The sequence below is a fragment of the Amblyomma americanum genome, chromosome 1 (genome assembly GCF_052857255.1).
Source record: "Amblyomma americanum isolate KBUSLIRL-KWMA chromosome 1, ASM5285725v1, whole genome shotgun sequence".
Taxonomy (NCBI): domain Eukaryota; kingdom Metazoa; phylum Arthropoda; class Arachnida; order Ixodida; family Ixodidae; genus Amblyomma; species Amblyomma americanum.
In genome coordinates, this window is record NC_135497.1 from 394139012 (window position 1) to 394160805 (window position 21794).

Here is a 21794-nt window from a genome sequence, read left to right on the forward strand (position 1 = left end):
TGCGTAATTCCACCAATCACACTCAAGGAAGGCTGAAAATATTCTGGTTTTGTTTATGGTTTCAGGGGGTTTAACGCCCTAAAGCGACTCAGACTATAAGAGATGCCGTAGTGAATTAGGGCTTAGGAAATTTCGACCACCTGAGGCTCTTTGACATGCACTGACATCGTACAGTGCACGGGCCTCTACAATTTCACCTCGATCGAAATTCGACCGCTGCAGCCAAAACAAAAAATATTCTGTAATTACCCAATACAACTGCTTTTTTATAAAAGGTGTTCGCTAGTTACGCTCTGCGTATTTGTTGTTTAAAGAAAGTTTTTATGTACTTCACTCATGTAATGTCTATTGGAAGCTATCCTACGAAAGCGCTTGTCTCGTGCCAGTGGTTTTCTTTATGGGGCTTCTTGGCCACCAATAAGTGCCGGCTCAGCAATGTGCTCAAAAATTCAATGCTGCTAGAAGTGGTGCATTTCTTCAACCCTTCCAAATATGTCGTTATTTTGAACATGCCTACAGGGAGCGTATCGTACGGCATGTTGTTTTAATATCATCCGCCTCACGTTCAATGCAGGACAAACGCCACCAGCTTCTTTCCAATAAACCCTGCCCTGTGCCAGCAGCGGCCACTCTATATCGCAAGCTTCATCTCATCCTCCGACCTAACTTTCTACCGCCCTCTGCTATGCTTACCTTCATTGGAATTACATAAAAGACTATCGGTTATCTTCCCTTGACATTATATGGCCTGGCCATGCCCATTTCTTTATTTTGGCAAGGATGTCATCAACTCGCGTCTGCTCCTTGATCCATTCTGCTCTCTTCGTGTATCTTAACTTTAATCTATCATTATTCTTTCTTTAGCTTTCCGCGTTCTCAACTGAAGGTGAACCATTTTCGTCAGCCATCACACATCTGCTCCGTAGGTGAGTTCCAGAGGTATGCACCATTTATCTGCAGTATTAATAGATGTATTTTCTAATTACGGTACTGCATCACTACAAGTGATACATCTCCAACACAAAGAGTACGTATTGGGTTAAAACAGTAGCACGGTACACATTACAATTCGAATGTCGAGAGTGAGAAATACTTCTTCAACTTGAAATTATAATCCCCATTTGGCAAAAGGCCCCTCACTGACGACAATGCACACATGGATGGTTGACCACTACACTTTGAAGCGTAGTGGCGGGGACACCGCAGAGCTAGAGTGGCTAATTTCTTTGCGCTTTTCTGCTCTCAGATTCCATGGTGCTGACAAAGTACAGAATACCGTATGTACACGATTGTAAGTCGACAATTTTTTTGAAATTTAAAATTCCGAAGTGGGGGGTCGACTTACATTCGAAACGAAACCTTGAACTGCCAATAAAAGCAAGAAAAACAATCTATCAGGGACGCTACAGCGATGTTAGAAGTTTTTGTTTGCTCTACGGCTCCAAGCGTAGCATTCAGGTATTCCGCGGGCTTTTTGGCCAGGATTTCTCATTTTTTATTTTTACTGCACACATAGTTACCCACCACGATGGTTCAGTGCTACTGAACAGGATACCCGGGTTAGAACCCGACAGCAGCGGCAGCGTTTCGATGAAAGCGAAACGCAAAGGCTCCCGTTAGCTGTGCGATGTCAGTACAGCAGGTTAAAGATCCCCAGGTGGTCGAAATTATTCGGAAGCCCTTCACTACAGCACCTCATTCTTCCTTTATTTTTTCACTCCCTCCTTTATCTCTTCCTTTACAACTGGGTTTCGCCAATATTTGAGACAAATACTGCACCACTTCCTTTCCCCCAAAACCACTTTCATTTCATTTCACTCGCGGGAAGGGCCACTGTCCCGCTGTTCCAATCGCGGAGTCTGCGCCAGTGCCCGGGAGTGTCGCTAGCTGATGGAAGAGTTGCTATTTCAGTTGGTTGTGCAATACGTGACAGCGGCACTTCTGGGGAATGCCGATGTTTGCTGGAAGAGCCGACGCCGATTACTCTTTGTTTGGCAGTGCTTCGAGTTGGTGCTTTTGACTCGACTGCCGGTCGCGTGCTTCGCCATGAGCTCTCCAGGTTCGAAAAGCATTCGGCGCTCATTCACTGCAGCGTTTAAGAGGGAGGCCATCATTTACGCCGAAGAAACCAACAAATGCGCGGCGGGCCGCAAGTTCGACGTTTCTGAACGGTTGGTGCGGGAGTAGTGAAAGCAGAGAGACAAAATTTTCGATTGCGACTCCAAGCGAAGAGGTTTCCGCGGGCCGAAGTCTGGACGCTTTCTGGAGCTGGAGGTCAAGCTTGCAGCGTATGTCACCGAAATACGTGATCGGTCCCTTCCACTGACATGCGAAATGATCACGCAACAAGCCCTGCTCTTTGCTGCAGAAGCTGGAATACTCCGAACAGACTTCAAAGCCAGCAGGGCTTGGGCTTCGAAATTTATGGAGGGCTGGCTTCTCTCTTCGTCGGCGTACTAGTGTATGCCAGCCAGAAGCTGCCTGCTGCTTACGAGGAGAATGTTCTCGCCTTCCATAGGCACAACCTCAAGCTCCGCGACTCGCGGCGATACCTGCTTGTCAAATCGGCAATGCGGACAAGACTCCCGTCTACTTCGACATGACGAGCAACACAACAGTGAGCGTGAGCGGAGCTCGCGAGGTTAAGCTTCTCACGACAGGAAACGAGAAACTTCGGTTCACTGTTATGCTATCACGCTTGGCAGATGGCACTAAGCTCCGAACGTACATTGTCTTCAAAAGAAAAACTATGCCAAAGGAAATGTTCCCGAAAGGAGTGATTATGCGAGTGAACGAAAAAGGTTTTATGATGAATGACTTAGTTATTGACTGGTACCGCCGGGTGTGGCTTTTGAGGCCAGGGGCATCCCTCAAAAATTGCAATCCGAACCTCCTCGTGCTGGATTCATTTCGCGGCCGCCTTACCGCGAAAGTGAAGGCAGAGCTTTGAAATGAAGATACAGATATGCTGGTGATTCCCAGCGGTCTGACGGGGCAGCCGCAGCCCCCAGACGTTGGCATTAACAAGCCATTCAAGGACTTGCTCTGGCATGAGTACGAGTGGCTGGCGGCAGAAGGGCGGGAACTTATTCCAACGGGTACATTAACTTCATGAGTAATCATTTTTTTTACTTCATCACACTTACACCTTCGACATTTTTGTTATTATTGCTTCCATGGATGGAATAATACTTTTTGTTTTGCTTTGCAGGGAAACAGATAGGGAACATCTAAATGAAATCCACTGCTCAAGATTTCCTCCAAAATTTTTAGTAGTCAGTGTCAAAAAGTTAAATGTGATTTTCGCAGGTTCATGTTTTTGGCCATCATCACTAGCATTATGGAACTTTTCATTATGTTCTGAAGATGCAATTTTAATAAACTTTACACCGTTGACCTTAGAAAGAATTGAAATGTGGAGCTATGCTATTATGTGGCCAAGTGAACATATCAAATTTTGTTAACAATAATACCAGCTATTAATATTCTAGATTTGTAATGCATCAACATAATTGAACATTTTTCTAGGGGTGCGCGAATACTGAAATTTTCGAATACGAATCGAATCCGAATATGTAGAAAAAAATGGCTTCGAATATCGAATCGAATATCGAATATATGGTCAGCACACAAAATAAATTCAGAAAAGATAAACAAGCAAACATTGCTGCTCATATTTTTTTCAAAATAGTGAATGGCCTTTGCAACCGCAATAAACAAAACTACACTGCCTGAGCACCGTATAAAAAAATTCATGATGTGCGCAGAAATGCATACTACTTAATTGAACAGCATAACAGTATCCAACCTGCAACGTGGTCAGACAAAATGAAATCCATAGCATGACAGGACTGGAAACAAAAATAACAAGATGCAGTGGTGGAACTGACAACTGGCTTCTTGTAGCAGCTATTGTAGCAGACAAAATTGCAGTTTGTAGCAGCAATTTCAAGTTTTGTAGCAGGAAAAATGGCATTTTGTAGCAGATATTTGAGCTTTTGAAGAGGAAAAAAAACTTTCTTAGCAAAATTTCATGTCTCGAAGCACTTAAATAAAGAAGGCTTGTTTTATTTCTGGAACAGTCAATTGCTCCGGTGTTTATGACGACCATAGCCATGCAAAAACAAGCTTCAATCCCAAATTCAGTCTAAATTCTGTTCTTTCCTTAAAAAGCTGCAAAAATATGCAAACAGGAGATTTTGCTAAGAATAAAGCCTTTTTTATTCATATGGACGACATAACGAGATATGCAACAAAGCTATAAAAAATTATACCATTCTTAGAACTGCAAAATTAAGGTACTATTTCTTGTTTTTCCTTGATGACTCCATCTCGGACAGCGCCGCTGCGAGCCTTTCCTGTCCGTTCTTCAGAAGGGCTTGCAACATCTGCAAAATTTTTAGACTTGACGCCTGTTGCGAAAAGCAGCTGGGCATTCGTGATCACATTCCTGGCCAGCCTGATCTTTTCCATTACCTTCTCTTCATTCTGACCTCTTTTCTGGGTGTCCTTGTGCGGTACACCAGCCTTTTGCTTGTTTTGCACATGTCTCCTCTGCTGCATCTGCCTCCAACCACTGCAGCTGTCACTTCCGCGATACTTTCAGCACTCCGATTAATCGTTGTGTCTTGGGAATGGCAGCTGGATTTCGGCCGAAACGCTGGCAATATGTCATTAAAGACCTAAGCCCATTTACAATTTGTATTGAAAAGGACGATCGCCCTCTCAGCACTTGCCGATTTTCACTGAAGCCCCTCTCCAAATGAGCATTGCTGTGCGAGAGGCACAGAAGTGCTTTTACGGGTGCTGCCAACAAGGGATATTTTCGAGCCCCATCGTCTTGCTTGAGTTCGAAAAATTTTTGCCAGAAGTCATTTTGCCAAGTCATTCGGATTGTCTGGCTAATATCTTCCGAGACACAAAGACTAAACTCACCCATCAAGGCGGAGACCTCGTGAACTGCGATGACCTCCGGCAGCGATGACCAGCATGGATGAAGATGGACACTTTCGTCCCGCCATTTTCTTCCAATCAGCACAGGTTTTGAACAGTGTTGCCGGCAGATGTCGGGTTCCGCGACAGTGAATTTCGGTTCTGCTCTCGGCAGAGTTATTCAGCGGCGTTTTGGCACAGACGTGGCGCAAAAGTAGGCAAAAAATCGATTTTGTAGCAGCATGTAGCAGGATTTCTGATTTGGCGCAGTTTGGCACAATCGGCGCAACAGTTCCACCACTGCATGATGGATAGTAAAACCTCATTAATTCGAAGTTCAAAGAACCGACACAAACGCCCGGGTTATTAGAAGGTCGATTTATAAAATGCCCCGCGGCCCCGAAAAAAAAAAACTAACGAAAATGCGGTAGTCTTATGAGGCGGCTCTATCGTGAAAGCACCTGTAATCATGTGACGAGCACCGAGTTTCGGCATGCTGGAAGACATCGCGAACGTAAGCGAGATGGGAATGCACATTGACATCGGAATGGCCAGACTGCTTCTAAAAAGGAAAAAAAAATTGACCAGCGACGCGTCAGTCAGCGTCTGAAAGCGGCACGGTGCTGAGATTGGACTACTGACGAATGCACGGACCGACAGTTGCCACTGCCACGGGCGAGTGGCAAAGCTCAGAAACCAAAACTACGCGGCCAGGTTACTTTTTTGACCTAGTGACAGGGGCCCTCCAAATGTTGTCACGCCTGCCGTTACGCCCACTTAAGAGCTGCATGGGTTACAGTGCACCATGCAATAAATAGGCGGGATTTTTACAGGATTGCTTGCCCTGTTGTGACACCTCGACTCGCCCCTTCGGGACCCTCACGTGAAATTCCGCAAGTAGGCTTTCCCGCATAGCGTAGTTGACCAAAACAAGATGGCGGTGGTCACGGTCGGAGAGTTAAGGTGAAAAAACGAATGTCATAGGTGTAGGCAATAATTAGATAACACATTACAGAAGGATAAAAAAAATTAACGTGCTTTCGCGTTGCAATTGTTAGAAGCGGGTTGTCCTCCATCTTGTTTGCAGCACGTGTGGTATGTGGGAAAGCCCACTTGCGGAATTGCGCACAAGGTCAAGCCTGGCGGCATCGGAATGCGATCGGTCCACGCGATAAACCATGGAGAAGAGAACAGGGCCTTTATATTGTTTTCCTAGAACTTTAAACTCTATATTCAGATAATTTGCCCAGATACTGCGCATTTGCCACAATCAAATTAACAAAAGTCGGCGCGGTATACGATCGCTGCCGGGTATTTGGGAATTTTCGAATATTCGGAAAATCACGAATATCATTTCTCGAATACGAATATGAACCGAATATGAAACATTCGATTCGTATTTGAAATATCCAATATTCGCACACCCCTAATGATGATGTACCTTAATAACAATATAAATAGAATAGCTCATGTCAGGTTTCAGCTATGGCTACAAATGTTGAGGGAAAGTGTCTTAATGACCCGTAAGAAATTACCTAATTAGGCCTCAGTTAATTTCTCAAAAGTAGAGAAGTAATTGAGATAAGATGAAACTAATTACGCTTTTGAAAACCGAAAGAAGAAATACATATGCATACCCAATTTCGTGACAATATCTCTAATAAAATTTTTGTTTTAAGACCAGTGTCTCCCCTTAACAAGGTAAGGTAAAAGCCATTATCCCCGAAGACAACGGCATGCTTGTTTCTTTCGATCTCTGATCACTCTTTACCAGCGTACCGGTCAACCTGGCCATTGAAGCTTGCAGGCAAAGTCTCGAAGATGAGGACTCATGGCAAGATGGGACCACTTTCGAAGCAGCACAGCTATGAGACTTATTGCGCTTCTGTCTCGCTAAGACCCATCTTACATATAATGGCGACTTTTACCAACAGATTTTCGGCACAGCAATGAGAGGAGCATTCTCGGTCCCAGCGGCGAACATCACGATAGAAGTCATTGAAAACAAAGCCTTAACCACTTTCCAGCCGAGACCAATAATATTTCTCGGGTACGCGAACGACTGCTTCAGTGTTCTAGAGCGCAAGCACACGGCCCTTTTTCTGGACCACCTGAACACCACTGAACCATCAATCAAGTTCACTGTTGAGGAAGAAACCGACGGCTGCCTCCCATTCCTGGACACCACAGTATACACTCACCTGTGGGGCGTTGCACCCTCACATGCCAGGCTCCAGCAGGCAGGTGAATGACCTGCGTCCACCACGTGATGTGAACATGGGAGCCACTCGTCCCAGCTGTCCCTGCTCTGCACATCCCATGGTCACCAAGTTTCGGTGCGCTCTCAGCATCACCACAATGTCGTTGCCAGAGGCGATCTGCGGAAACACAATACAGCACAGACCACTTACAGTGTATACAGCGGGAACTCTGGAAGATACATTTGGGTCTGTTCACCCAGTCACTCACAAATGGTCTGTGGTTGTCTCCCTGATCAACCGTGCAAGACACGTCTGCAGCCAAGACGCTAATCTAAAGAGCGAAATACTAAAAAGAAAAGAGACCGAGCTGCGGAGACACGGCTACATTCTTTCCTTCATCAGGAACACCGAAAGAAGAAGGCCAGCAAAACCCCTGTCTCTGAAGAAAACGAGAGCACCGAAAAACCAGAAGGAAAACGAGCTCTTGTCGAATACGTAGCAGGAATTAGTGAAGCGCTAGGAAGTATTTTCCGCAAGCATGTCAACATCGCGCACGTCCCCACTGGCAAAGTGTGAACAGAACTGGTGAAAGTGAAGGACAAACTCCCTCGTGAAAGATTTCCAGGCATTGTGTACGAAATAGGCTGCGCCGAACGACATAGCTGAAAAGATCCCTTCTTGTTAGTTGATCCCTGAGCGTGCACAGTGAATGGTATTTCATTGACGAACGCTACGGAAACACCCTACAGCTGGCCATATGACCTCCCGAGAGCAGGAATAATGTGTCGCTGATTTTTCTTTTCAAGCGCTTAGGAAATGAAAATTTCTTGGATGACAATATTGTCCTGCTTCATTTCGAATTTTGCCTGCGGGTTTGGAAATGACCATTACGGAGACAAGCATGAAATTTTAGAAGTATATAGAAAAATTAGAACCTGCTCTACACTGAAATGTGCATTTACGCTTGTTCGTTGCACTGATAAAGTGTTATTCTCCTGACATGTTCTTTACGGCATCATTGAAAATGCAAGTGAAAAAGCTAAGTTCTTTTTTAACACACCCATGAAACAAGCTCGCAGTGACCTTCCCCTTATTGAGAGCTTGAAAGAAGGAAAACGATTTGAATTTGAGCATGCTTGTTAATGCCACTGCAGGTATCAAATGTATCTGATAAAGGAGTTTTTCGGTGCGAAATCTCATTCCATGGCTGCCGCATTTGCGATCCCTTGCTCGTTTACATGGTACAAGTATTTTGTAGCCATGATCAGGAAGATATCTCAACGTCCTTTTACAGTGCTTCATCCTGCATCCTGCACTTTGCACCGCGTTGAAACGAATGAAATTACGTGCAGTACTGTAGAACTGTAGTTATGACGATATGGTCTCGCCAAGCACAGGAATTTCTGTCGCACCATTTTTCTGCTGTTTTCATGACAAAGATTTTAGTAGCACCGAAAGACTCCGTGCTAGTTATGCAATAGAGCCGCGACGAGACTTCGCCCAAATGACAGGAGTAGCATGTGGTAAAGCTCCCATTTCAAACTCCTTTACACAACACAAAACACACATATTTTTCACCATTCACAGCTTCGTCCCAGCCATGAGTCTTGAGTTAAAAGATATTATGTCACCATTTCCCCTATGGAATGTTCACATGTCAATAGCTTTAACATATTTCATCAAATATTTTACAGAAAAGGTTTACCACACACTTTGACTGGCTGTACCCCCTTGGGTGTATATATGTATCATGGTTGTTTAGAAACCTGTTCTTACATTTCTTGCTCAGGCAGAGGAAAAGACAAAAATTTACCGATACTAGCACGGGTGCCGCTTTTTTCACTCCACCTGCCACAAGTGCATAATTTTACCAATCACACTCAAGGAAGGCAAAAAATATTCTGGTTTGGTTTATAGTTTAATGCCCCACTGTGACTCAGGCTATGTATGAGAGATGCCGTAATGAATTAGGGCTTAAGAATTTTCAACCACCTGGGGGTCTTTAACATGAACCGACATTGCACAGTGCACGGGCCTTTAGAATTTCGCCTCCATCGAATCTGGACCGCCACTGCCGAAACCAATAATATTCTGTAATTACCAAATACAAGTGCTCTTTTATAAAACGTGTTCGCTAGTTATGTTCTGCGTATTTGTTGTTTTATAGAAAGTTTTAATGTACTGTATAAACTGGAATATATGTCGAGATTTTTTCTTAAAAACAGCGAGCGAAAGTCGCCCCTCCTCTTATAAAGCGGCCTTAGCAGAATGTGAGTCGCAGTCTGGCAACCCACGGAGCCTGTTCGCGAACGGATAGCCAAAGCCGTATCGACATCCAAACGCGATTGCTTTTGATGTTTTCTTTTCGTTCAGAGCCACCGGATTGTTGGTCTTTGCGTGCACTGCTTTGTTTGACCTCGTGCGCAATTCCATGTTAGCAATGAGTACCTGCGGCACGCGGAGGCAGTTCACAGTGGCTTTCAAGAATTCGCTGAAGCGAACGGGAACATGGCCGCTAAGCGCATGTTCGGCATTTCGGAGAAGAGCGTGCGGTATTGGCGCAGACAGAAAGATAAGTTGTTCGCATGCAAGCCAAGCAAAATGTCCTTTCGCGGACGTCGTGCAGTGCATCCAAAACTTGAGGACGCACTTGCGGACTTTGTGCGGCACCTTCGTGCGCGGTAACTACCCGTGACTGTGCATTCCATTAAATGCAAAGCTTTGGACCCTGCGCGGGAAGCTGGACTACACCAAGAAGAGTTCAGTGCACCGAAGTCATGGGTGTGCCGTTTTTGAGGCGCAAGGAATTTTCTCTCCGTCGCCGCACATCCATATGCCAGAAGCTGCCAGAGGAGTTCGCCGATAAGATCGTCAGCTTCCAGCGGTATGTGATTCGGCTTCGTGAGGAGCACGATTACATGCTCGGACAAACTGCGAACGCTGACGAGACCCCTGTCTGGTTTGATATGCCTTCGGCTACCACAGTCAGCGAACGCGGCGCCAAAGAAGTAAAACTTCTGTCGACAGGAAGTGAGCACTCGCGCTTTACTGTCATGCTTGCGTGGACGGCAGATGGCACAAAGTTGCCTCCTTTTGTCATTTTCAAAAGGAAAACCATGCCGAAGGAAGCCTTCCCTTCAAATGTTGTGCACGTGAATGAGAAAGGGTACATGGACGAGGCTATGATGATTGATTGGATTCTTGTGGTGTGGAATCGTCGGCCCGGTGCATTGCTGCGTCATCGGAGCACGCTGGTTTTGGATGCCTTTCGCGGCCACGTCTACCCTTCAGCCACTTGACGTGGCACTCAACAAGCCCTTTAAGGACAGAGTGCGACAGGAGTACAATGAGTGAATGTCCGGCGACAATCCGAAGATGCCGACGGGCCGCCTGCAAAGGCCTCCGCTTGCGACCGTCTACACCTGGGTGTTGTCGGCCTGGCGTTCTTTGCCAGATGCCATGGAGCAAAAGGCTTTCAAGAAGTGCTGCATAAGCAACACGCTGAATGGAACTGAGGACGATGCACTGTGGGAGGCGGTGAGCAACAAGGAATCGTCTTCCGACGACACTGATGAAAGTTCGGAGTGAAGTCGCTGCTCCGGTGGTCCAGGGACGCAGCCGACATTGCAAATAAATGTGTTTCGGCAATATTTGCTTCTCTATTTTTTCTATTTTCTTCACTTGAAGGTAAGGGGGTCGACCTATATTCCCACTCGACCTATATAGTGTCACGTAGTGGCATAGCCTCCTTTATACTTTCTCGGCCTGTCAACTCCGCGCTCCGCGGCCGTCGTCGCCGCTCCTCCTCCTTTGAGAAGTTACGCCGCTGGCTGCCGAGAGATGGCGACAGCGACGTTGGGGCACCCACAGCCTGCCCACAGCAGCCCGGATAGCCGCGTGCCACGTGCTGTTGCTCTGTCGTCGTTACGTGGGCTTTTTTGCAGTGTGCAAGGTCTTACTTCCACTTTTCTGTGCCTTCCGATGCCGCAGGAATACAGCATTGCACCAAGTGGTGAGTGCCAGCTTTGATTTATCCTTCCGGCTATTGCTGCGTAGTGTTCAGCTGCATTAAGGCTTGTGAAAAATAGTGGCGGCACAAAAAACTGCGTTTATCACGCGTCAGTACTGCAATAGTAATTCGGGATGTGCACGTGTTTTTTTTTTTTGGACTGCAAATGCTCCTTTTTGTATTATTTTTAATAAAAATTCCACTACCACCAATGCTAATTGCTTCTCTGCCTAGCTCGTCTGCGTAGTATGTTGGATGTGCTCCTGCGCATTTTTTTTTACAACATACGCTAATTGTGAAATTTTGTGAAAAAATAGAAACAGAAGATTTACCTATTGTTATGGTGGCTACTTTAAAGTGAGCTTAACCGAACGATGGAAAGCTATATTAGTTTAAAATGTTGTCAACTCAATCGTTGTGTCCCTCTCTTGCATCGGAAACCGCCAAACTCGTATTCAGCCGCATTGAGGCCTGTGAAAAATAACGACATTACCATAAACTGTTTATTACGCGCCAGAAAGGCAATAATATTAAATGTGCGCTAGTGTTCTCTGGTCTGCGGTGCTAATTTCTTCCCTGGTTAGCTCGTCTGTGTGGTATGCTACATGTGCTCCAGGGCAGTATTTTTTTTTGCAATGTATCGGCTAATTGTGAAATTCTTTGATAAAATAAAAACACAAGCTTTACCTATTATGACCATTGCTTTGGAGTGAGCGAAACCGAAAGATGCAACGCGTATGTTTGTTTTCCTTGTTTTTCAAGTTAGAAAAAAAAAATTGTTTGCAGGACGCGATGAATCAATTAATGTAACAGCTGATACCGAAATTGTTCTTCTTACAGCTCCCAATGGCATACTGCTGCGTACCATTGTGCCGGTCGGACAGTAAAAAGAAGGAGCCCGGCGTTTCTTTTCATGAGATCCCCGTCGAAGCTGCACAGCGTGAGCAATGGCTGAAAGCAATACGAAGAGATGACTGGGTACCTAACTGCACTTCCAACTATTCAAGGGTATGCAGCAAACATTTCAAAATCTCTGACTTCGCAGAGGGCAAACGGCGCCGTCTGAAAAAGGGAGTTGTACCATCAGTGTTCAGTGACTACCCGTCGTACTTGCAACCTCGAGTATTGAAGGAGAGGCACAGTGTAAGCGGAAGAAAAAGAGCAGCTTTTCAGCCCCACCATAGCCAAGATGAGCCAGCGAAAAAACTCATGAAGCATGACGAAAGCACGAACGTGGAAATGCCGGCGTCTGATGCTGACAGTGAGGTCTCTGAAGCCGCTCCAACTACAAGTGTCAACTATTTTGAAGTGACGCAACACCAATCAAGAGCCACTTGTACAAAGCATGAAGAAGAACTTGTCCACGCCGACAAAACAACGCAAGCTGACATCAGATCTTCCTACTGGCTGGCAGTGGAAAGAATCAAGTGGAAGAGGAAGGAGAGAGACTTAAAAAAGCAAATAGAGAGGCTTCGCACCACGGTAGATAAATATAAAATGGAGCTGAAAAGGCTTAAAGAAGACAGTAATTTTGGAGATATAACATATATCCGGGAACAAGCGGAAGAAAAAAACATTGCTGCAGTTTTCCTGCTCAACCAAGTTGTCAATTTCAAGCGAAAAATGCCAACATGGTCTGAAGATGTAGTGCGACACTGCATTGTAGTTAGGCATCTTTCTACAAAGGCCTATGAGCACGTCCGAAAGGAAAAATTGTTGAAGCTTCCAAGTAGGAACACACTACAAAACTTCATTGGAAGTACCTCTGGAGAGACAGGTTTTAGTCGCTTGGTACAAGCCCGGCTGAAAGCAGAGCTTGACAAGCTTGAATCGCCGCAGTCCAGAGTATGTTCTCTCATCGTCGACGAGATGCGAATAAAGCCAAGGTTGCAGTACAACAAGCAGCAAGATAGCTTCGTAGGCCATGTGGACATGGGTGTGGCCACCGATCTTGACAGTGCGCCGGTACTGGCAAATTCCTTGCTTTGTTTTGTAATTAACGGCCTGTCTACTTCATACAGAATACCAGCATCGTACTTTTTTACGAAAGGACTGAATGGCGCACAGCTGTCCAAATTGATGCGATATGTTCTCACTAAGGTTGAAGAGGCAGGCTTCAAGGTGGTGCGCCTTGTGAGCGACAACCATAAAGTAAACGTGAGTGCCATGAAGGACCTCTGCGGCGAATTCCTCACGTACAGGATACAGCATCCGTGTAATCCTGATCGGCTGCTTTTTTTAAGCTTTGATTATTGCCACGTCTTGAAAAACATCCGCTCTCAGTTCCTTGCACGCGACCTTGGAAAGAAAGGCGAGGTTTCGTCATCTCACTTGAAGAAACTCTACGAGATGCAGAAAGATTGGATTGTAAAACCTGTGAGGAGCCTAACCAGAAAACATGTTTTTCCGAACAATATTGAAAAAATGAACGTCAAACGAGCTGTCGAAGTTTTTTCTCCAGGCGTTACATCTGCTCTGGAGTTTTTGAAAGAGCACGCAGGACAAAGCTGCCATTCATCATTTGCCTATGCGGGACCCACAATACTCTTTATGAAGAACATCCATCGGTGGTTCCTACTGCACGACACCAGCAACAAGTACCAACATATCGAGCAAAATTTCCCTGACGTCAGGCACTTTGACGACAAAAATGATTCTAGGCTGGAATGGCTGGAAGTTACATTTCCGCTATATATCGACTAACTGAAGAAAGATGCAACTTATCCTCGTGCCTTTTTCACAGCCGAAACGTACGAGGCCCTTCTGCTCACAACATACTCGACTGCTTGCTGCATTCGCTATCTGTTAGCTGAGGAGAAGTTCTGTTTTGTACTAACGCGGAAATTCAGCAGTGACCCGATTGAAGCGCTGTTTGGAACCCTGAGGCGGTCACTGGGATGCAACGACCAACTTGACGTGCGGTCAGTACTCTCAGGACTAGAAAAAGTCTTGAAGACGGGAATTGCCGCGACATCTGAACACAGCAACGTGCTATATCATGAGAGTCACCACAGCACTGGACTTAGGACTGCAGGGCTATGTGCACTTGGGAGGATCGATGAGCTTCCAAAGGCTGCTTTGGAAATCTTGGGACGCTTAGACGTGCAGCATGTCCCTGCTTCTCTACCTACATTGCAGCTGTCGGCCACGTTTTATGTAGGTGGCTACATTGCTCGTGTGATAAGTGAACATATGGAATGTGAGCAGTGCTGTTTACTCACAACCAAGCCACCTACTGGTAACCCACTCGAGCAGTTCACGCGAGAGCAGGACCGTGGTGGGCTGCTTTACCCATCTGACGAATTACTCTATGTCTTAGACACGCTGCGGCTGTTTGTGGAGACAAGCTTAAAAGAAAACCCACGACTTAAAAATCCACTGAAGAACCTGACAGATGCAGCTGTTCCAGCCATCTGTAAATCAAGGCTGCTGAAGTGCCCTTTCAGTGACAGCAGTCACCGTGAACATTTTTCTCTACTTGTGGCAACTAGATTCATCAGACCGCTGCTGGTGAACTACGCCTGTTCGATAACAGACAAGAATGATTTGTATAAGCCGCTGTTTCGGCAGAAGCCACTCTCACGAAAAGTAATGAAGCTGTAAAAGTAGCTACTCTTGTAGCACAGCGGCTGTTGTGAAATGTGTAAATAAATGTTGGTGCCTTTCTTCTTAAGTTTTGTTTTAGCGCAGCGTAGACTAGCATTGTAACTGTACTATAACCACTTACGCTAGCGGAGCAGTCATGTAGTTTTTCGAGCCATGCCCACGTATCTTGAAACTGCCTCACATAACATGTCATAGCGTTGGTGTTACTGGCTAACAACTAACGTGATCACTTGTTATGCTTAGAGGATGTCTGCTTTACGAGTAAATATAACGAGTTTGTACGATTCATGCTTAGTAGCAGTTATCCCGCGAGCGAATAACAGCGCTCCCATCCTCGCGCCGGCATTCGCACCAGTGCGCCTCGACACCTACGTCAGTGGCGCCCTCAGCAGCGGGAGCGGCAGCGCCGCGCAACTTTACCCGACGGCGCCGCTGTATGGTTCGCGCGGCGCGTTGACAGGCACAGAAAGTATAAAGGAGGCTATGGTAGTGGTGACGGCAGTCGAAGCAGCGATGAAGACGGACGAAAGGGTCTTCTAAAAGAACTGTTTATTGGGCTGACTTGCACCCAAAATGGACTGAATCACACGGCGGCGGCGAAGCGACAAGCGTGCTCGGCGGTCGTCGAACAGAATGCCCGCCTCTGTCGGCCGTGCTCAATTTAAAGCTGATAGCGAACATTCGAGATAAAGGGCGCAAAGTTACTAGAACATTCCGGAACAACGTAGAATCAGCTTTGCCTGGCTGCGATCAATCGAGATAAATCTAGTCGCATCTTGCGTCGCAAACAAAGCGATAAGGTGGTGTCGCGGCAGATTTGAAAAACGAACAAACACTGCAAATATTGGCGGCATTACTCCCCTCTCAAAGAAGCATCGACCCGATGCATTAAAACAAATAATGCGACTAGTAAGGGAAAAAGACAGATCTTGCGAAAATAGAGCATGGAAATTCAGCGGCCTTTAGCGCGCATAATACGGCTTCAGACGGACTACATGGACAACTTCTGGTCGTACGCGGCGTCGCTGGGATGCAGTCATTGCGTCAGGGATGACTTCATAATCCAGTTCACCCAGCCGACGAAGAACCTTGTACGGGCCGAAATAGCGGCGCAAAAGCTTTTCACTCAATCCACGGCGGCGAATGGGCGTCCACACCCAGACTTGGTCTCCTGGCTTGTATTCCGCGTTGCGTCTTCGTAGGTTGTAGCGTCTGGCGTCGGACCGCTGCTGATCTTTGATCCGTAATCGGGCAAGCCTTCGAGCTTCTTCTGCGCGTTGAAGGTAGGCGGCAACGTCGACGTTCTCTTCTTCTGTAACGTTGGGCAGCATGGCGTCTAGCGTGGTCGTGGCCTCCCTGCCATGGACGAGCCTAAAAGGCGTCATCCGGGTGGTCTCCTGCACTGCGGTGTTGTAGGCGAAGACGACGTAAGGCAGGATGACATCCCAGGTTTTATGTTCGGCATCAACATACATAGCGAGCATATCGGCGATGGTTTTGTTCAGGCGCTCGGTCAGTCCGTTGGTCTGCGGATGGTATGCAGTTGTCCTCCGGTGGCTGGTTTGGCTGTAGCGCAGGATGGCTTGCGTGAGTTCCGCTGTAAATGCTGTTCCTCTGTCCGTGATGAGCACATCGGGGGCGCCGTGTCGAAGAAGAATGCACTCCACGAAAAATTTGGCCACTTCTGCTGCTGTTCCGTTCGGTAGTGCTTTCGCCTTGGCGTAGCGGGTCAGGTAGTCGGTCGCTATGATGATCCACTTATTTCCAGATGTTGACGTTGGAAAAGGGCCAAGCAAGTCCATGCCAATCTGCTGAAAGGGTCTTGAGGGAGGTTCAATGGGGTTCAGAAATCCTGCTGGTCGTGTGGGAGGAGTCTTGCGTCGCTGACAATCTCGGCATGTTTTCACATAGTGTGCGACATCTGCAGACAGTCAGGGCCAGTAATACTTGTCTTGAATGCGGCGGAGGGTGCGAGTAAACCCGAGATGTCCAGCTGTCGGCTCGTCGTGTGAAGCCTGTAGAACTTCTTCGCAGAGACAAGTAGGTACAACAAGGAGGTAGGCTGTTTTGTTCGCTGTAAAGTTCTTCTTCACAAGGACCTCATTCTGCACACAGAAAGAAGACAGTCCTCGCTTGAATGAAGCGGGGGGTGAAGAAACCTTGCCTTCCAGGTACTCGATGAGGCCTTCTAGGTTGGGGTCCGAGCGTTGCTGCTGAGCAAAAGAGCTGGCGCTGATGGGTCCCAGGAAGGCGTCCTCATCGTCGTCCAGCGGCGGTGCATCTACAGGGGCTCGTGAGCGGCAATCGGCGTCAGTGTGCTTGCGTCCGGACTTGTAAACGACGGTGACGTCAAACTCCTGGAGACGCAGACTCCATCGAGCGAGTCGGCCAGAGGGATCCTTCAAATTGGCAAGCAGCAGAGTGCGTGGTGGTCGCTGACCACCTTGAACGGCCGTCCGTAGAGGTAGGGGCGGAATTTCGACGTAGCCCAGATGATGGCAAGGCACTCCTTCTCAGTGGTCGAATAGTTAGCCTCGGCCTTGGAAAGAGAACGGCTAGCGTATGCGATGACCTTCTCCAGCCCGTCACTTTTTTGAACGAGAACGGCGCCTAGTCCCACGCTGCTTGCGTCGGTATGAACTTCAGTATCGGCGTTTTCATCAAAATGCGCAAGGATCGGTGGGGACTGTAAACGACGCTGAAGTTCCTTGAAGGCTTCTGCTTGCGGCGCTTCCCATTTAAACGGCACGTCTGCCTTCGTCAGTTGGGTCAGGGGCTCGGCGATGCGCGAAAAGTTTTTCACAAATCGTCGGTAATATGCGCATAGTCCGAGAAATCTGCGCACTGCTTTCTTATCGGCCGGCGGTTGAAACTGTTCAATAGCAGCTGTTTTCTGCGGGTCTGGGCGTACTCCTTCCTTGCTAACGATGTGGCCTAGAAACAGCAGCTCTTCGTAGGCAAAGTGGCATTTCTCTGCTTTCAAGGTTAGGCCAGACGACTTGATTGCGTCTAGTACTGTTCGAAGTCTTTTGAGGTGCTCTTCAAAGTTCGAGGCGAAGACGACGACGTCATCTAAATATACCAGACAAATTTTCCACTTCAGGCCTGCCAGCACTGTATCCATTACCCGCTGAAACATCGCTGGTGCGGAACAGAGACCAAATGGCATCACCTTGAACTCAAACAACCCATCCGGAGTTATGAATGCTGTCTTCTCGCGATCTCTTTCGTCGACCTCAATTTGCCAGTAGCCGCTCTTGAGGTCCATCGATGAGAAATATTTGGCGTTGCAGAGGCGGTCCAGTGTGTCGTCGATGCGGGGGAGGGGGTAGACGTCCTTCTTTGTTATGTTGTTCAAGCGGCGGTAATCCCTGCAGAATCGAAGTGCGCCGTCTTTCTTTCTCACTAGAACAACCGGTGCCGCCCATGGGCTGTTTGAAGGCTGGATGACTTCGTCGCGAAGCATTTCTTCGACTTGGTCCCGGATGGCTTGTCGTTCTCACGGAGACACACGGTAGGGGCTTTGACGGAGAGGTCGGACGTGTTGATCCGTTATAATGCGATGCTTGGCAATTGGCGTCTGTCGCACCTTCGGCGATGTCGAAAAGCACTCTCTGTAGTTTTGAAGCAGATTGCGGATCTGGTCTTGTCTGTTCCGGTGCAGGGCTGGGTTGATGTCGAAAGTGGGCGAGTTCTCTTGGTCAGGCGGATCTTCTGCGGAGGGGTCGGAGAGGGCGAAGGAATCTCATACGCCAGATATTTCGTCGTAGAAAGCAATCGTCGTTCCTCTGTTAATATGCCGGTATTCTTCGCTGAAGTTAGTCAGCAGTACTTCGGCCTGGCCATTGCGGAAATGTGCGATGCCTCTTGCGATGCTGATTCCTCGGTCTAGTAGCAACTGCATGTTCCCCTCGATGATGGCTTCAGTGTTTATGGCTTTCGTGGCGCCTATGGTCACGATAACGCTTGAACGGGGTGGGACGCTCACTTCTTCCTCCAGGACACTTAGGGCAACATGATTTTCCCGAGTTTTCATCGAAGCGATGGCTTCGTCTGTCGAAAGCGTGATCAGCTTGGATCGCAGGTCGATGATCGCCTGATGCTCATTAAGGAAATCCATACCCAAGATCACTTCGCGGGAGCATTGCGGTAGCACAACAAAGGTCGCAGGATAGGTATGTCCTTTGACAGTCACTCGCGCTGTGCATCGTCCTGATGGCGTAATGAGGTGGCCCCCAGCGGTGCGAATTTGTGGGCCGTCCCAAGCCGTTGTGACTTTTCTGGGCTGCGCAGCGAATGTTCCATTCATCACCGAGTAATCGGCTCCTGTGTCGACTAGAGCGGTAACTTTCCGGCCGTCGATAGTCACTTCTAGGTCGGAGGTCCTGGCTCTTGCATTGCATGTCGCTCTCGGCGTCGGGTCACGGCTTCGTCGCGTATGCGAGTCACGGGTTGGGCGTGTGGTCGAAGCTCCTCTGGGTGGCGGCGTCAATTTCAAGGTAGCTTGCGTCGTGGTCGAGGTTCTCATTGTGTGCGGCGTCGGTGCAGCGAGTGTCGGTTCTTCATGCGGCGTCGCGGGTGCAGCGTCTTCATGGGGCGTGGTCGGTGGAGGATCTTCGGCGTTTAGCTCGTGAGCAACCTCACCTCCAGAGGTTGCTGCCTTTAGTTTCCCCTACGGGGGCTGGGCGACCTTCCTCGTACCTCGGCTGCGTAGCTGCGGCGTGGCGACGCAAAGCGCGAGGTTGACGGCGATGGTGAGCGCGAAAAGCGGTTCGGCGTGTACTCTTCTCGACGCAGGTACTCGTCGATTTCGTGCGGACGTTGTCCGAAGCGTGGTCGTGGGGCGTTAACGGCAAATCCTCGAAGACCGATACGTCGGTACGGGCAGTGACGAAGAATATGGCCGGCCTCACCGCAATGGAAGCACAACGGCCGGTTGTCGGAAGTCCTCCAGGCGTCGCATTTCCTGGGGCTTGAGCGTCGGTCATAGGCTGGGCGGGCGGGGGCTGGGAGGCGGCGTTGTGGAACGATTGGCTCATCTCGGGGAGGACGTGGGGGTTGTCGCTGGGGCTGAGCAGTACTTACTGCAGCGGCGTAGGTCATGGCCTGGGGTTCTGTGGCCGTCGGGGTGCCAAGTGCCTGTAGCACTTCTTCCCGTACCACATCCATCAGAGTCGCTGCTTGTGGCTGTGGGGAAGATGGCAGTAATCGGCGTAGCTCCTCTCGGACGATTTCGCGGATAACTTCCTGCAAGCTGTCGCTGGTGGTGGCCGGCGTGTCCGAACGGATTGCACAGGCAGAGGAAGGGCGATTGTACTGCCGAGCTCGAACGTCGAGGGTCTTCTCAATCGTGCAGGCTTCTTGCATAAACTCTTCGACTGTTTTTGGCGGCTGGCGGACGAGGCTTGCAAAGAGTTGTTCTTTTACGCCACGCATTAAAAACTGAACTTTCTTTTCCTCGGTCATCCCGGGATCGGCGCGGCGAAATAGGCGCTTCATCTCCTCGACGTAACTGCGGACGGGCTCATTCGGAAGCTGGATCCTGGACTCGAGGAGTCGTTCGGCTCTTTCTTTCCTCACGACACTGGTGAATATCTTCAATAGTTCTCTCTTGAATAGCTCCCACGTCGTAAGGGACGACTCGTAGTTTTCATACCACGTGCGTGCGGAGCCATCCAATGAGAAAAAAACGTGTCCAATCTTTGCCGCATCATCCCACTTGTTGAATGACGCCACGCGCTCAAATTGGTCCAACCATTCTTCAGGGTCTTCGCCTAGGGATCCATTGAAAGTTGGCGGCACCCGCGGCTGCTGCAGTATGATCGGTGTCGACATCTTTGGCGAGCTTGCAGTGCTGGTAGCAGCGTCTTTTCGCTGTCTGGTGCGGTCCGGCAGTTTCCCGAACTCAGGCTCCTCTCCCTGGAGACGTCGGCTGGCTCGCTGAGCTGCTGGTTCGTCCTCGGGTGTGAAGCGCTCAGGGCTGGGTTCACGACTTGAAGGGGGCGTCACGAAATGTCACGAAATCTTCAAGAGGAGGGAATGGACGTGGGTCTCTGCACGGCAGCAGGTACGGCGCCGGGCTCTTTCGGCTCAGGAGCGACCTCTGCAAACGTCTCCTGAGCAGTCCGCAAGGTTAAAATGCATCACATAAAGTGCTTTTATGATTCGCGATGTGCCGCACAGATGACCGAAGACCAATACAAGGAGGACCTGAACCACTACTGTCGTTTTGTAAGTGCACGTACAGCACCGTCCATTCTTGATTTGAACACACGAGCGCGTGGCAACAGTCCGCAGACTGCCAGCAAAGCCGTACATTGAAGCACAGTGGCACATGTAGTCGAGGTTTTATGGCATACGTCCCCGCTGGCAAGGTGCGAACAGAACTGGTGAACGTGAAGGACTAGCTCCTTCGTGAAAGATTTCGAGGCATTGTGTACGAAATGGACTGCGCCGGTTGCTCACCAATATATATTGCTGAAACAAAGGACTTGAGGAGATGCCTGAGAAAGCACCAGAACGACGTCCAAAACCAAAAATGTAACTACAAACGCCATCGCCGAGCATGTGCAAGAAACAAGCCACGAGATTAACTGGGATCAAGTAAAGATATTGACAACAGAAAGGAACACATCAGAACGGCAGAATCTTGAGTCTCTTATCATACAGACATCATCTAACACACTAAACAGGAACGCCGGAACTCTACATCCTATCTATGCTAAATCATTTAAAACGCTGCTGGGTGCTACAAAAGAACGGATCCATGAGACGATTGCTTTATAGTGCACAAGAGAGCTGTAGTGCTCCCGACACGCATTTGCATCTTTACTGACTTTGGCCAGTGACCAGTTCTCATCGCCATGATTCCTCACCAGATGGTATGCCGTCAAACCCTCGACTACATCAATCTGTGCCATCAGTTTGGACAACTGGCCAACACCGGAATTCGTAGTTTTGCAAGGAACTCCGTGAGCCACGCTGCATTCTGCACGCATTTGCACTTAACCTAAATTGCAAGTTTTCTCAAGTTATCCCGAAATCAT

General features: G+C 48.3%; 1 protein-coding gene across 4 annotated transcripts in view; it reads right to left on the reverse strand.

Annotated features, from left to right (window-relative positions):
• LOC144115728 (uncharacterized) overlaps positions 1-21794 on the reverse strand; it is a 71280-nt gene that overhangs the window by 9067 nt on the left and 40419 nt on the right. For all 4 annotated transcript variants that reach the window (XM_077650216.1, XM_077650214.1, XM_077650217.1 and 1 more), the window contains one exon: positions 7134-7310. In XM_077650216.1, coding sequence (XP_077506342.1) covers positions 7134-7310 — 177 coding nt within the window. The remainder of the gene's footprint in view (positions 1-7133; positions 7311-21794) is intronic.